The sequence below is a fragment of the Paramormyrops kingsleyae genome, chromosome 7 (genome assembly GCF_048594095.1).
Source record: "Paramormyrops kingsleyae isolate MSU_618 chromosome 7, PKINGS_0.4, whole genome shotgun sequence".
NCBI lineage: Eukaryota > Metazoa > Chordata > Actinopteri > Osteoglossiformes > Mormyridae > Paramormyrops > Paramormyrops kingsleyae.
The window spans coordinates 26,761,174-26,778,178 of record NC_132803.1 but is presented as its reverse complement, the minus strand read 5'-3'; the positions used below and the strand labels follow the sequence as shown (position 1 = coordinate 26,778,178).

Sequence of the window (17,005 nt, the reverse complement as noted above, 5' to 3'; positions counted from 1 at the left end):
ACATGTCCTTTCATTGGAGAGCTTACATTTGCACTCACAATCGCACTCTAGGGCAATTTAGAGAAACCATTTCAACGAATAAGATAATATAAAATACCTGTTACATAGTATTTGCTCTGGCTGCACTTTCTCCTACAGTGAAACTGTATTTCACTAAGAGTTTCATGCAATTTGTTACATGTAAAAATTGTTTCATGAAAAAGATGATACACATCAATTTGCCTTTGGAAAAAAGGATTAGCTTTATTTACAGTTTCTTCTGGATTACAATAAAAATGTTTGTGTTGTCTAGACCAAAACAATGTTCTCACAGCCTGAAAAATTAAGATTACTCAAAATAAACTGTTACACTGGAACTTAGAAGTGTTATGTTGGCATAGGACAGTCCTTTGATTGATTACAGCAATATTTCCAGTCTTTTTCTTTCATTCCGTCTTCAGTGACTTTCACCCTTCTTCCCCACAACCTAGATATGATTAAAAAAAAAGTTTTGTATTTAGGCATATTGTTATTTTTCAGATCGAATTTCAAACCTTAAAGGGTTAAATAATTGTATTTATATAATTAAAGTTACAAGCAGTAGTTCCAGGATTCATTCAAACCACTGATTTTGAGCTGTACTGGACATTAAGGCTAATATGTCCTAAAAATTACTGATGCTTATTGTCATGAATTATTACAACGATAACTCTCACCAATCAAGGAATGATACAACAGGAATGGAAACAATTCCGACACTTAATTAGGCAGGACAAAAAAAAATCATTAAATGCCATTAAGGCACTAAAGCTTAATTATATTAAATGTCACCCAGTTCTGGCTGTATTACATGTAGAAGCAGCTGCTTTCTTAAACCAGCTTAAACCTGTTGCCGACATAAGATATGGTTATCTTTAATGGATTAATTTAATAATATTGGATAAGGTTGTAAAATATGATAGCTTGATAAACTACACTTCACCTTATTGGAGAAATGTAGACTTGAATTGCAACTTGTCTGCAAATCAGGGTTAATTTAAGGAATGATTTAGCCTAGTCTGAGTAGTAGCTAAACTTTGGTCAGAGCTGAGTTGCGTAATCACACAGTTTTTCTGTTTTTGGGCGTGAAAAAGGAAAATACACACACTTCTCCCACAACATTCATTGCAAGTACACTAAGTTTATTTTCTCTGTTTTTGAGCATGAAAAAGGAAAATACACACTTCTCCCACAACATTAATTGCAGGTACACTAAGTAAGCGTAAAACATACTAAAACTTACCCGTTTGAAATCATTCATGTTTGTAGCTTGTACAGGTGTTCCAATAAAAGTTAAATAATTCACTTTTGTTGTTTCCTCATCACCTTGGTTTGACTTAATAAACAGCTGTAAGAAGAAATGTTTATTTTTTATATCACATTTCATGGCTATTAATATGCCCAAATTATTTAAAATTATTTTTAATCTAGGAGAACAAGTGTCAATTGACAAATTGATCACAATGCATGAGTCTTACTTAAAAGTAAGCAGTTTCTTTGTCTTAAGGTGTGATAAAAGGGACTGAACTTACAGTGACACTGTTAACATTTTGAAACTTGACATAGCGAAGGGGAATCAGACTGTCCTCCTTGAAGTCCTCATCTGTCAGTTCAAGTGTCTGAGTAGCCTCACTTCTCTCAGCGTCATCAAAGTCCATTGAACGCGGCAAGTTGATGAAGATCTTCACAGACTTTGGCGCGTGAGCTAAGCATGATTACAACAAAACAACTTGTTTTGTCAGCCGGCAATGGTCAAGGAACAACACACAACACCTGACATCAAGTCAATTAAATTTTTGTCCCAAGACAAAATTGACAAAATTTGTCCTAATACAAACTTGTTTCATAAAACAAGACTTAAAATGCCAATCGGAACCAAAAAGTTGGTTACTAGCGATTCAAACGCGCAGTGAAAATCCAGATACCAAATATTTGATAAAGATGAGACAGATATACTGCCATTTTTATACTCTTTAAAGCAGGGGTCTCCAACTCCGGTCCTGGAGAGCTACTATCCAGTAGGTTTTATATCCTACTTGGCTTCTGATGAGTCACACCTGGCCCTGGTATTTACCTGAGAACAGGTGTGGCTCATCAGAAGGCAGGTAGGATAGAAAACCTACTGGATAGTAGCTCTCCAGGACCGGAGTTGGAGACCCCTGCTTTAAAGGGTTTGTGGTTATGAAGTTCTTGATTATGCATAAAAAAGACAATCACAAGTATATCAGTATTATAAACCACTATATATGTTCTTAGGTAAAAGAGAAGAATGATCTTACCTAAGTCAGATGATTGAAGTTTCATTGAAAACAACTTCACAGGCTGACTGAAGGCCATCGTAATGAGCAGCTGTAGAGAAAACCAAAAAATAAAGCAAATGCGTACTTATTTTATATATATTTGCGCTGCTATGAAAACAGAATATAATGTATTTTAATCTTTAAACGTTAACTCTACTTCATTTGCGGTATACGGGTTAAAATGCAAGGTATTTTCTTGTCATCGCAGCGCAAATGCACAGGAAGTATGCATTTGGCTTTTACAAACAATCGATTGTCGCACGTATCGTTCTTAAAGGTGAATGCGTACTTGCGTACCAGTTATGTGCACCCCTGCTTATATTAGCTATTCCTCTTTACACATTAGGTACCCCACAGAAAGCACAAAGCAGAGAGTAGGGGTGTTTTTCCTCATAAATGCCAGTCTTTTGTAATTGTGAAAATGTCTGCATTACAATGGGAGATTTTTGATCCTTTTTATTTGTACTATATTTAGAAATAAATGACCTGTTCATCACACTCAGATTCCAGGTATGATGAGTCCTTTACTAAACAGTTGTCAAAGCCGCTGTCATCGCTTTCATTTAGGCATTCACATCCAGCCTTGTTTACAAATGGCATAAGGTCCATCTGAGGATAAAACAGAGACAAAATAACAACCTATTAGAATACCAAGTATAGTACATTGTATAAGGACAATGAAAGATTCACGTTATACAGACATCATTCCCTATTTACGTATCCTATACAAGGCAACAAATGTTTTGAAAAACCATGCAATATCAGTACTGCCTGCAGTTTGCTGAGACTTAAATGACTGCATTTCCCATCAAGCTTTGTGGTTTATACTGATACAATTCTGTAATACAAAAAAAACGTCAGTTGCTGAGTCTCTAACATTCCATTTACTGCTCCACTTAGCATATAACAAATGGCCAAAAGAATAACAATAAAAGCATTCTTGATTAATCCTGTGGACTAATTTTTAGATTTTAAGTACAATATAGCAGAAAAAAATGCTAATTATTATCCTGGTACAACCAAAGCCCCAAACAAATAAAGTTTGCCACAACTTTAGACCTTTGTACTCACATATCCTATTGGGATATCAGACCTATGTACTCACATATCCTTTTGGGATATCAGACCTATGTACTCACATATCCTTTTGGGATATCAGATCTTTGTACTCACATATCCTTTTGGGATATCAGACCTATGTACTCACATAACCTTTTGGGATATCAGATCTTTGTACTCACATATCCTTTTGGGATATCAGATCTTTGTACTCACATATCCTTTTGGGATATCAGACCTATGTACTCACATATCCTTTTGGGATATCAGAATCTTCACTACTTCCAGGGTCATTTTCCACATGTTGCTTGATCTTTTCCTCAAGCCCAGTGGCATCAGCTCCTTGGTACTGATCCACCCGCACCTTGTTCCGGAAGAACAAAAATGTGGGTGTTGCTGAAATGTTGTTTCCAGCAGCAGTTGCCTGCAAAATAAATAAATAAATCAATACCGCATAATCTGAACATTTATCCTGACCAGTAATACTGTGTGTGATAGGTTAAATAGCTTCATTTTCATTATTTTGCTTTCCTTTATTGTTCGCTACTCATTCACAGAGACTCACTTCTGTTTTTATCCGAGCAATTACGTACCTAAACACTGCATCTACATCTCAGAAATCTGCCCTCTGCTTATGACTTTGCTAGTAAACAGTTCTGTAATCTTAGGTTGTGGAGCACATTCTCTCATAACAGTTTTTATAAAGGAACTGCTGGTACTTCATTATTAAAATGTTGCCAATCTAACTTCTCTCTAAGATCCTGCTGTGTAATAACCCCATTTCTGGCTATGGGAAAGAATATTAAACCTTATGTTACTGTGTAGCACATCTCTGTACTTTACATAAATATGTACTGTTTACATAGTATTTATTTCATATTTGGATTCATAGATTAGTGCCCTCTCAGGCACCAGATAAAGTGATACACTACTATACCAATTGTGTCAACTGATAAGACACACAACAGCCATTAGGTTTGAAAACTGTTACACCTATTCATATCACTGAAAGCAATGCCTGCACATTACTATCTAATGAACCTTACCTGACATACATGCACATCAACTTCAAGAAACACAGCTTGTGGATACTTGGCACTCAACGAGTTGAAGGCAGGAGCTATTCTAATGCAGGGCCGACACCTAAAAAAATAAGTAGTTTATTGAGATTTATTTTAAAATGTTACTATTACTACTACAAGGATTTTTTTCCTGATCGAGACGATAAAAGGAGTTTAACAATGACGTTAATATCATGCGAACAATCGTCATAAATCCCACTGACCAATCAGCATCTGACTTTCGTGCCATATATAACACAACAGTGTGTTAAACATACCGCAGTATACAGCATACAGCTTGTATAATTCCACACGATCCAACATATTCCTCAATAAAATGTTCTTCTGCCTCCTGTTCAAGGCAAATCGAAACTACAGAATCCACGCAGTTACTGTCTTAATCTAATGTTCTGCCTCCAGCAGCAGGCTCAATATCGGTAACCTCCATTCCATGATTAAGACAGACTCATACATCTTTCATAGATTTACTGCCCGATATATTTACACTGTAAAGGACATACTTATAAAAACAGTGAGGTATTAACACTTGATTCCATTTTCAATGCCCCGTTATTCAGGCGGGGGTCGGCCACGTTATTACAAGGCAGTAACACGCTTTCTATCTGCTTTATTGTGCACTCATTTTGCGAAGACGCGCAAATAAACGAAATTTAAAGAATCCCACAAGCCGTAATGCGGTATTTGGGACAAGACGACACTGCAAAATAAACTTGTATAAAAAAAATACGAACAGTTACAAAAAGTAATGAGACATTATCTGGCCGGCTAGCTAACAAACGTCAAACGGGCCGTAATTTAAGAGAGACGAATAGGTATCGTATTATAAACTGTTACAACTGGTAGCGAATTACCTAGACCTGGTTAGCATATGTTGGCTAAATATGATGACTAATGTGTACTCAGCATTATTACAATGCAATGCTAACTAAAAGCAGCCTCACGGTCGACTAACCGTAGCTACCAAATGAAGTGTATCAATCAAAATTATGGAGGAGCATGTTCAGCTAAACAGGTATGTTTCTACTGTCAATTGGCTAACCGTTTTTTTATTTAAAAGCATGATCACACAAACAAATTTACAGTAACAGAGAATGGAGCCAACGGCTAGATTTCAGCCTTACCCGGCCATTGTGAACTTGACTACGGCGAGTCTAGAGCCGGCGCTTGTAAGCTCAGACTGGAATTCAGAATCATTCCCGATTACCTTCACCCTTACCATTTTTCAAGAATGAACGTTTTCTTATTTAAAATATCAAAATGTCTCTCATAAAATGTCACCGGATATACTGTAGTGAAAATAAAATTTTACTAACAGTAGTCACTTCCTGTGCTTCCCTGCGACACTTTTTGGACGGCAGGTCAAGCTCTCCACCAATCAAACTGCATATTTTAAAATGGGCGTGGCATCACGGAAAAGACGACGGAAACTGGGACAAACTGTCGTAAAACAGCTGTAAATCTGTATATTGCCATTTCTATGGCAGGAAAATGGCATTATCCACAACTCAACGTCCAATCGCTTGTCCTTTACAGGGTCTTTGAAAAATGGCAATATTTAATTGGTGAAGGCTTTGTTCTAGATCAAATTTGTCAGTAATCATTTTGACTGTTGAGTTAATGGAAATTGATCAGAATGTGTCTGATGGCATCCAACTAGATTCGGTGAACATACAGTATACATGTGTGAGATTCAGGTTGTCATATTTTGATATTATACATCCATCCAAGCAACTTTTCCTGGGTATGGGTTATGGGAGCTGGTGTGTATCTACTGCCGCACTAGGTTGGGTGCACCCTGGATAGGATGCCAGTCTATCATAAGTCATGACTTGTGACTTGATTTAAAAACTTTCCCTCTTGTTTTGAAGCTCTTGATGGGTTGAATAATGCCTACTTACTTATCAAAACGACTGACTAGTCATTGGAATAATCCTGTATGTACAAATGTGGGCATCTTCCAAACCCAATATCAATAGCACACTTTATCAGCGCATCATATTCTGTATGCACAGTAGGGTGGGGTGAAAAAAAACAAAATTTCCAATAGTGGGAAACAGTTGTCACTGGACCTCGTTATTGAAGGTGCACAATATCTTTGAAATAGGTTAATATTTTCACGTTCCGCAACACGATCGAAGTTTTCACCTGTCACATCAATGCGCAGATCCACGCTACGTATCATCCATATCATAATGCAATGTAAAATTGTTCCAATTTAATACAAGAAGCTAACAATCGGTCAGTGACAAGGAGTAAGTGGGAAACGACTCATTCAGAAATGTGGCGCTCAGGAGCATGTTTACACTGACATACTGGCAATATACACTATCCATTATCTATACCGCTTTATCCATCTGGGTCTTACCAAAAATATTGGGACACCCCTCCAAATCATTGAATTCAGGTGTCCCAATATTTTGGTAATATAGAGTATCTAACCATTTTGACTGTCATGCTTAATACTTTTCATTTTGGTGGCACTGAGGAACAATTTTACATTAAGTTATGATATGGATGATACGTAATGTAGCGTGGATCTGCGCATTGATGTGACACTGACAGTGATCGTGATGCACGTAGAGCCGGAGAGTGATGTAATGTATGTGTATTGCTGATACCCAGTAAAATCTGCGTTACCTGAACGTTGGTATTTTGTAGTGATTATCATGGTTTGATAGTGCACAAACACAACACCGATGAATGCCAAAACATTCATGTCAAACACACCAGTTTCAACACTGCACGGTTCTGCATTCCAGGATGTAAAGTTCACTGGCAAGAGAAAGCACTCACATGCACAAGTAACTTCTGTAGATCTCAAAACACAGTACAATAGCAAACTAAAACGTCACATAGTGAAAAACAATAAGATGGCAATACAGGAACAACATTACAAAAAATATGTAAGGTGATTAATCATAATTAATGCACGTAGAGCCGCAGAGCGATGTAATGTATGCGTATGGCTGATACCCAGTAAAAATCTGCGTTACATGAACGTTGGTATTTTGTAGTGATTATCATGTTGTGAAAGTGCACAAACACAATACCGATGAGTATAGATAATGGATAGTGTATATTGCCCATTGATGTGACACGTGAAAACTTCGATCGCGTTGCGGAACCTGGATCATATTAACCTACAGTATTTCAAAGATATTTTGCACGTTTAATAACGAGGTCCAGTGACTTTTCCGCACTATTGGAAATTGCTATTGGCAATTTTGATTTTTTCACCCCACCCTAATGCACAAGTCAAAAGAAAATATGCAAATATCTTTTAAAATATATATTTTACCACCTTATTAAAATAATTTAATTAGTTGCTCAGTAACAAAATGAGTAAATCATTAAATCATCTTTTACTCTTTATGGTGACTAATTTCATTTTTAATAAGCAATTCCCCAATAATAATAACTTAGTTATTTTTATGTTGGGGTTATACGTGTAGTCGTTTGTAAAATTCGTGGAATTTAACTTGGCACACTAAACCCAAAAGAATTTCCCACTTCCCTGGATGTAAAAAATCCACGTGAGCTCATTATATTACGTTTGTTTCTTATGCAGAACAACAAAAACCACTTGTGTAAGCCATATATAAATACATGAGATGTTTGATGCTGGGTTTATTTTATATTACTGTTCTCAGCAGTAGGCTACTAGCGGAGGTGTCACCTTCAGGTGCCGAAGAGGGGCGGATAGGCGGAGTCCGCTGCGGTGCGTTAGCTGGGGGGTTTTTGCAGATGTATGAGTTCGTTACTTATCAGTGAATGTGGGCAGTTGTAACATTGCAGAGACAGGGTCTCCATCCTAAAAGGGAATACACAGTAAATATATGATTGAACAAAACAAGGAACCAAAGTGCTCTTTTCCTGGCGAGACGGGGGACGCTTTCACCTCAGCGCAGCTAAAATGGCACTGACGGCTGGCGTGACTCGGTCACTCCGGGGTGAGTTTCAGTTCGTGAAGTTGCACTGTTTCATTCACTGGCGATTTCTTTCGTCTTTAAGGACATGTCGATTGTGTAGTTTTCCACGGAAAGTTCCCGTTTTATCATACAGCATGCCTATGATGACATCTTTAGCTACATGGCTAGCTGACTGTACTGTCGCACTGGCTTGAAAGCATCGTTCACCCTTCGACTAGCAATAAATTACGCAATTATTATTTTTTTATCCAAAAGCGGTGTTTACCTAGTTATATTAAATAAAATTCTCGTAGAGGTATGAGTATTATGTTAATAATCTTTTTGTCTCTGAAGAAGTTCTGAAGAATCGCAGCGCCGCCGGATTGTGTTTCAGTGCCTCTTACAGGCGGCTGTCAACGGCGGAAGCTGCACCCAAACCAGCCGCAAAACACGTGCCACAGTCCCAGGAAAATAGGTGAAAATGTGTTTGGAATATCTTTCCATCCATTCCTCCTTAACCCCTTATCCAATGCATGAGTATATATCCAGGAAAAACAGGACATGGCGTCCTGGACAAGATCCCAGTCCATCACAGGATGCACATTCCTACACTATGGGCTCCATTGAGATTGTTTGTCTAGCCAGCATGTCTCATGACTCTGGGGATACAGGAAGCGTGTACAAACTAGACACTCACAGATCCTGGCTAGGAACTGAGTATACTGAGGAAGTAACTTTTATTTAAAACACCATTGAAATTACTGAAACGTGATCCTCACTATTGCAAAAGATGTGTGATGCTGTTGCTTACTAACATTATTCAGTCTTTTGGGTTTGGCTCTGAAGTGCATTTTTGTTCACGTTGTCCTTGTAAGTGTTTAGCGACACGGAGCCAGTGTTAACTGGTGACCTGACATTACATTTAACAGATGAATATGTCAGTGTCCGCTCTCTGTGTGATATATTCTGGGTAATTGTTCAGTTGACTAAGGTATTGAGTGTTTGTTGGCTAAGCCGTTGATGATCGATGTCTCAGTCATTACATCGCTGTTGTTATTCATGATTTGTTTGTTGCTTAATCATGTTTTTTAAAAGTACGCACTGCGGTAATCTCCCTTACTCCAATTTCGATTTTCCATTTTCTCTTCTGAAGAAAACCAAAAACTGGTATTCTTATGCTTAACATGGGTGGACCCGAGAAACTTGATGACGTCCATGAATTTCTCTTCCGGCTTTTTATGGACAGGGATTTGATGACGCTTCCAGTGCAAAAGTAAGAACACCCAATGTGTGTCCTTTATGGTACACTGTACACATGAGCTGAATACAGTAGTATGAAAAGTAGCTCTAGATCTGTAAGTCTATCCCCTGGTTCTGCGACTTGAGTTTTTTTTGGTCTCATTATACATAATTTTTATGCTGAAGGTAGAACCTTGCCTACTCATTATTTCATAGTTTCTGAACATTTTTTTGGATTTTGTTTTCTTCCTCAGCAAACTAGGGCCTTTTATTGCTAAGCGGCGAACTCCTAAGATTCAGGAGCAATACAGCAAAATTGGGGGTGGTTCCCCTATTAAAAAATGGACTACGCTGCAGGGTGAGGGGATGGTGAGACTCCTGGATGACATGTGCCCTGAAACAGGTATCGTAACTTCTGGGACAAAAATTGAAATTGTTGAAACTGAAGTTAAAGTAACATTTCATCGGTTTTCGCTCCCAGTCCCTGGCCTGCTTCTCCCTTGCCACTGCCCTTGCACCTCTGTTTGGCTCAGTTTTCTCCTACAGTGTTTTAATTAAATTTCCTTTAGTGTACAACTGCTGCAGCCTTGTATTAGGTAAGAGATTACTGGAGATGGATGGATGGATGGATGGGTAAATGGATGGGTAACAGGATGTTAACTATTAGACTATATTTAGGTAAATCACCCCCCACCCAAACACACACATCACACACAGTAGCACTTTTAGACATTTGATCATCTCTATCCATTGGCGTTTTCCCTGTTAACCATTGTGCACTCAAATGTTAACCAAATTCTGCTGGTTTTCAGAATAGTGATCTTTTAGTTTAATTGGAATTGTGATATAGATTTTCTACGCTTTTGAAATTTTATGTAACATAATTAACAATCATATTCTCACACTGCTCCATTCTGACCAGAAACTTCCACATACAAACGTCCTGTTGGCTGGGCTCTGGCTGGGCTCTGGCAGATACAGGTCGGGAGTGGCCTTTCTGTGAGAGAGCAGATAAAAGTAACCATTCACACCCCTCCCCACCTCATCGATAAGCTTTTCCTGCTGGACATCTGGCTTTAAACTGCTTGTGGTTCTTAAGATTATTTGTATCCTGATATCATTTCATTGCAGTTTGAGTTTTTAAGTTGCTAATATAAAAAATGTAAATATGTACCAACAGCAAGAACAGTTTTGTAGGATCGTTTTGTGCATCACTTATTTCTGCCATAAACAATGCAGTGAAATAATGTGTTTTATAATGCTTGTTTTATGCATTTCATTGATTTGAATCAGTTGAATCTAAATATATGGAGCAGAGTATTTATATGGTACTTAAGGATTAAAAAATTTAGGAAATTACATTTCTTAGCAAGTTTGCTTTACACTGTTACAGTTTTGCAGCATGTTTCTATGCATGTTGACACATTGAATGTATAAATACAATGTTAGTCCTGTTTTATTTCTGCCACAAATGTAAATTCTAAGGACAAAAAAACTTAAAAATAACTTAAGTTTGTCTTTATGTTAGCGATTATTTTAAAGCTGCTTCGGTTCAGTTTTATTAAATGTCACATTACAAACACTTTCTGTTCTATGCTCCCATTATATATATATATTGGCATGTTTGTTTATCTTTTTAACTTTTTCAGAGATACATTTAAGCATCCAACATTATTAATATCCATCCATAGACAAGTCATATTTTAAGTTTCCCCCAGGACGGTACGGTGAAAGTATATTACCTGTGGTATACAGTCTTTAACTAGTAAGTAGTAAAAATAAAGTCCCTATGTTTTCATTTTTTTGGTCAGATTCCCTTAATATACAGTCAGTCGAATGGAGAACATTTTAATGTATCCAGGGAAACAGATAAGGCCTCCAAGGCGTTTGTTTAGTTTAGTTTTTTTTTTGAGTGCCTTGATACAAGCCTCAGACCTGCATGCTGATATTACATATAAATGTGCTGTCCATGGCTGGTGAATTCTTTGTCTGTCTGTCTTCCACAAGCTCCACACAAGTTCTACATTGGGTTCCGGTATGTTCATCCACTGACGGAAAGCGCCATTGAGCAGATGGAGAGGGATGGCATAGAGAGGGCAGTGGCCTTTACTCAGTACCCACAGTACAGCTGCTCCACCACAGGTGTGGTATATTCCATTTAAAGGCACCTAACTACTAAAACTGGAGCCGAATGAAATCATTATGTATTTCCAGAGTCATGTAAAATAATGTAAAAACACTAGTTAGGGGTACAGTAACCTGTGTCTCACTGCACCCTCCTTTGTGCTGTTAGAAAACTGCTACTCCTGCAACAACCTTATTTACTCTGAGCCATTTTCTGTGTGGATTTTCACTTTTGCTTTGGGGTAAATGGATACATTTACTATTGAAATTACACTGTAAAGTAACGTGAGACCTCCATTATACTAACTAGAGCTAATGAAATATTATGTTTCCACTATAAATGTGACTGTTTAAAACATTTAGTGTTTCTTCATGCTCCTTTTAAATTCCGCGTCTACATGTACTATTGTTGGGTGTTCTAAATTGAATTGTTCAATTGTGTTTGATAATAAGCATTTCAGTTTCACATGGGGTACTTGTAAAGGGAGACTATGACATGTCTGTACCATGGCAAAGTAAATTGGCCCGAAATGGTGAAGTGAGTTGTGTTAAGCCATTTGCCATTTTAAATGTCTTTGCATTTATAAGTGTCTGTGACTTTTGTAATTAGGCAGCAGCCTGAATGCTATCTATCGCTACTACAGTAGCCGGGGAGAAAGTCCCAAAATGCAGTGGAGTGTGATTGACAGATGGCCCACCCACCCACTGCTCATTGAGGTTAGAGCCCCGCGTTTGCTTATTGGAAATAACACATGTGAAAAGAGGCTACACGAGTACCGCCTGCTAAGCATATCTGGAATGTTATGCTTTATCTTCATCCTGTGCAGCCATTAGTCATGTTGACATAAGAATTTTTAAACCACTCGTCTCTCCATGTAGTCCATGAATTATTGGCTTCAGAATGTAATGTTCACCATCAGCCTTATTTAGCTTGCACTCAAGTAGTTTACAATAATACTGTGATTTATGATATTTATATTGGATTTTAATAATATCTTGATTTATTTATATCGGTTTATTGGGTTTGTGTGTTGCTCCCTGTAGCTTTAATAAACTACATTAAGGGAAGATTTTCAGAAAGAAAGGGTTGGCTGAGCTTTCCACGCCTGTCCCTTCAATACCTTCCAAAATGTGACATTCCGCTTTAAAGAATGTTATTTTAAATTTGTTCTGTTCAAATTTCTGCCTAAATAAGTTGTTGTACAGATAATATAAGTGTTGTCCCTCTAACTGTGTTATTTCCAGTGCTTTACCCAACATATTCTCAGTGAACTGGAGAAGTTCCCACCAGAGAAGAGGGACGACGTTGTTATTCTCTTCTCTGCTCATTCTTTACCCATGTCCGTAAGTACTGGAGGAGACTAATAATTTTTCACATTAATGCTTATTTTACTTGAAATTTTTTAATGACACATCATTTTTGTATTTTTTTTTTTCTGTGATCTTACGTAGAATTTACATGCTTTGTTGGCCTCCAGGATTAGCTCACTGTGATATAGTGTGAACAAAACAGCTTTTCTGACAAAAAAACACAACTGATTTCAATAACATTCACATTTCACCTCTATGTGCGGCTTCCAGTAGCTGCTGAACTAAAGAGAATCATTTCCATCCTTCCGTCCGTTCACCCACGCAGCACTTAACTGGGTTAGGGATCGCTATTGGGCCTGGAGCACATCCCAGGCAGCAGGCGGCCCAGGGCAGAGGTCCTGTACCCAGGGCTCACTCACACACACATGGTAAATGACTGTCTTGCAGTTTGTTACTGGTGTTGCTTTGCGGCTGGGTCTCCACGATAGACGCACTGCCTTTGTGTTACTTTGATGCCAGGGCTTGTCTTCTCCTGTAGTGTTGCTGAGCTCCTCATCACTGCACCAGCAGCACTGTCGTCATCGGCGCTGTGGGATCTTTGTGTGCAGGTAGTCAACCGTGGAGATCCCTATCCTCAGGAAGTGGGAGCGACAGTTCAGAGGGTGATGGAGAGACTGCAGCACTGCAATCCCTATCGCCTGGTGTGGCAGTCCAAGGTGATACCCATACTGGGTGTGAATACTCTATGGTGCCATCTTGTGGTGAATCTTTATACTTAACTGGCTACTGAAAGACTAGAAACCATATTTGTTTTGTACATTTGTTTTTTTAAAGTTATTGCCAACCTACCCTCAATTTTATAATATTCAATACTTAATATGTAGGCTCACCTTTTTCGCAGTGGTTCTTTAGTATTAATGTTTATTCCTGAATCACGGTCTCCCTGTACTGTGTGGATTTCCTCTGGGAAACTCTGATTGCCTTCCACAGTCGAAGGGCATACTTTTAGGGTAGATGACTCTCCAAATTTCCCATGCAAAGTGTATCCCCTGTCATGGAGTTCCATTCTATCCTGAGTGCTTCCCTGTGGTATAAAACTTAATTTGCAGGGAAAGACATTCACGGTGCAGCAATCTGTCTCAACTGCAGACTGTCTTGCCTTTGCTTCCTCAGGTAGGCCCTATGCCGTGGCTTGGTCCACGGACGGATGAGGTCATCAAGGGCCTGTGTCAGCGGGGAAAGAAGAACATCCTACTGGTGCCAATTGCTTTCACTAGTGACCACATTGAGACGCTCCATGAATTGGACATTGAGTACTCCCAGGTTTTGGGGGAGGAGGTGAGTCTTTCTCATATAGTAAAATTATCAGGATACAATACAATACCTATATTATATCATATTTGTCTTACAAGTAGGTTTAATAGAGTGGTAAATACTCAATATCTAAACCTGGAATAAATTAATGTAATGTATGTAAGAGATAATCTATAAATAGAAACTGAACCTTTTGTTTTCTTCGGCAGTGTGGTGTAGAAAATATCAGAAGGGCTGAGTCTCTAAATGGAAACCCACTATTCTTTAAGGTAAGAACATGTTAAACTTTCTGCACCGTAGTAAATGATTCTAAACAATGTAAAAACATTTCTCCGTCTGTATAGATCATATATCTTTGAATGATACAATGTTTCCAGAATTATTAGTTAAGTTGTATATTAGTTATTTTAAATAAATGTAGCAATTGAATTGCATAGTGCCTTTTTATTAAACTTTTAGTATACTCATTGGTTTTGCTTTTTGCAAAAACATCTGTAGAACTGAGTTTGTTTCTTTTAAAATGTTATGATCAGTTATGATAGTAAGGTGAAAGGAGATTTCAGTTTTATGTTATCTAGATACGACACACAATTCTTAAAACTAGTTTGCATTGTTGCCGTGAGTCCTCTATACACTCTAACAGCTCTATACACTGTTGTCATAAAAAGAAATTCACCAGGGTTCTTGCAGTAGTTTTTTTCCTTGAATACAAACATTTCACTAAGTATTGTATTGTAGGTTAGATAGAGTACAGTGGGTAAAGATGCATTATCATCTATTTATTTATCTTAAAATATTTTTCCTGAATTAGCCATTAATTACTGCATGTCACATCGCACTTTGAGCCATAGATACATACATGTCATGCATATCAAATGATAGATTTGAAATGTTGGATTGTTGTTCTGAAGAATAATTTAAAATGTGTAATTGAGTATCGCATCTTCTGGCAGGCCCTGGCCGACCTGGTGCGCTCTCACCTGCAGTCCAACGAACCCTGTTCCCGGCAGCTGACCCTTTCCTGCCCGATGTGCGTCAACCCCACGTGTGGACAGACGAAAGAATTTTTTACCAGCCAGAAGCTCTGAACACTGTGTCCTGATTGTAATGTAGAGAAAATGGAAGCCCTAGGAACAGCATGCGAAGTAGCTACTGTATAGATCTCACTCACACTTCTGGTCACCACTTTTATGCCAGTCACTGTATGGAAACCACCTTCTACCAGAAATGAAAAGCTGATATAAATAAATACTTTTCTTACATGCTCTAATGAAAAAGGAAGAAATGGAAATAAAATCACATTTTTGCCTTTTCTGGGACTGGACTTGCTACATACTTGTATGTACGGTTTGCATTATTTACCTAACTTTGCTTTTGAGGTTTTGGAGCTCTATCACTACAGAAGGTTGGAGATGTCATTGGGTATTGCAGTTTAAATGATTAATTAGTTTTATCAATGAGTAGTTAGTTTTATGCAACTGCAACAGACTCAGAAGAACATTTTTCTTTTGCAAAACAGATACTGTTGTTATGGAAGCCTTTACGTAATTGTTGCCTTTCTCTTGAATGCTTTGAAAACGTGTTTCTTAGTCAGTCTTTGGGGACCCTCAGACAGTCCATATTTAGCAAAAATGTGGACTGTCCGACAGGGCGCTGGGAGGGAGCAAAAATGTGGGCTGTCCGACAGGACGCTGGGAGGGAGCAAAAATGCACACCATCTGGGATCCCCGATGACCAGGTTAGGAAACACTGCTTTGGGAGATTTCTTCCTTTCTGGATTTACTCATTAGCCTATCAGGTGGTCCTGGCAGATATTGGTGCAAGCTGACTTCACAGTGCAAAAGTAACTACAGTTTTTTTTATTGTTTTTTTAAACAGATTTTGGCCTTAAGGTGTTTGAATAGAGAACCACTGTAAATAGTTTTTCTGCCCCTTTATAAGACTAATAAAATATTTCAAAATTAATCACTCCCCAATTTGTCTTTTTTATGTACACTTAATGTAAGCATTTTGTAATTGAAGACGTATCCTAATTTGGACAAATGAATGTGGTGTTTCTGTTGTTCACTTCCTGTATGATTTAGATCAGGGTTTCTCAGCTTTTCCAGCCCTCTCCGTACAGATAAAACCGTGTTTCCCTGCCACAGCTCCGCAAACTCCGACGGGTGACAAACCGTGATTTTGATGATATTGTGTTTTTAGGGCTTGCCCAGGAGAAAAGTAAGACTCTATTGTTTACAGTCCCCTTTACTATCAGGGGGGTTTCTCAGTTAGCTGGGTTAACTTGAGATAGAAGTCATGATCGTCCAATGAGAGTCTAGGTAAGGAGAATTCCTACTGGACAACCATAACCCAGCTAACGGAGAAGTCCTGCTTTGTGGAACAACACCCCCCAGGTCATCCTCAGCTATTTCAGGTTGTTTGGGACACATTTTAACCAATAATTTGATCTCTATAAATTTTATTTTTTTAATAATGGAGTTCTTTAAGTATGCTTTTTACATTTGTATATGTATTCTGGAAATACGTGTCTAATGGAAAGTTGTCTGTATGCGTAATGATTGTCATTGTGTGGATATACAGTAACAAAAGTAAAACAAAAAAAAACAGCACCGTCAATATTACAAGCACATTTTTCCCTGTGAAAATC

General features: G+C 38.1%; 2 protein-coding genes across 4 annotated transcripts; one reads left to right on the top strand and one right to left on the bottom strand.

Moving 5' to 3' along the window:
- Window positions 1-217: 217 nt before the first annotated feature.
- Window positions 218-5,832, bottom strand: txnl1 (thioredoxin-like 1). Of its 2 annotated transcripts, none has more exons than XM_023838044.2 (8): window positions 5,581-5,830; window positions 4,424-4,520; window positions 3,628-3,801; window positions 2,805-2,927; window positions 2,298-2,367; window positions 1,551-1,723; window positions 1,262-1,366; window positions 218-466 (listed from the first exon to the last, which is right to left on the bottom strand). In XM_023838044.2, exons 1-8 carry the CDS (start codon window positions 5,676-5,678, stop codon window positions 437-439), a joined length of 870 nt encoding a protein of 289 aa, XP_023693812.1. In that variant the 5' UTR covers window positions 5,679-5,830; the 3' UTR covers window positions 218-436. The 2 variants fall into 2 exon arrangements, with proteins under 2 accessions (XP_023693812.1, XP_072570756.1); XM_072714655.1 differs by lacking the exon at window positions 218-466 and adding an exon at window positions 493-1,100 and having other exon boundaries at window positions 1,179-1,366; window positions 5,581-5,832.
- Window positions 5,833-8,171: 2,339 nt separating this feature from the next.
- fech (ferrochelatase) lies at window positions 8,172-16,320 on the top strand. Of its 2 annotated transcripts, none has more exons than XM_023838041.2 (11): window positions 8,172-8,409; window positions 8,725-8,842; window positions 9,521-9,640; window positions 9,861-10,009; window positions 11,614-11,748; window positions 12,341-12,447; window positions 12,976-13,074; window positions 13,650-13,757; window positions 14,215-14,379; window positions 14,565-14,624; window positions 15,309-16,320. In XM_023838041.2, exons 1-11 carry the CDS (start codon window positions 8,373-8,375, stop codon window positions 15,441-15,443), a joined length of 1,233 nt encoding a protein of 410 aa, XP_023693809.2. In that variant the 5' UTR covers window positions 8,172-8,372; the 3' UTR covers window positions 15,444-16,320. The 2 variants fall into 2 exon arrangements, with proteins under 2 accessions (XP_023693809.2, XP_023693808.2); XM_023838040.2 differs by having other exon boundaries at window positions 8,722-8,842.
- The last annotated feature ends 685 nt before the right edge of the window (window positions 16,321-17,005 follow it).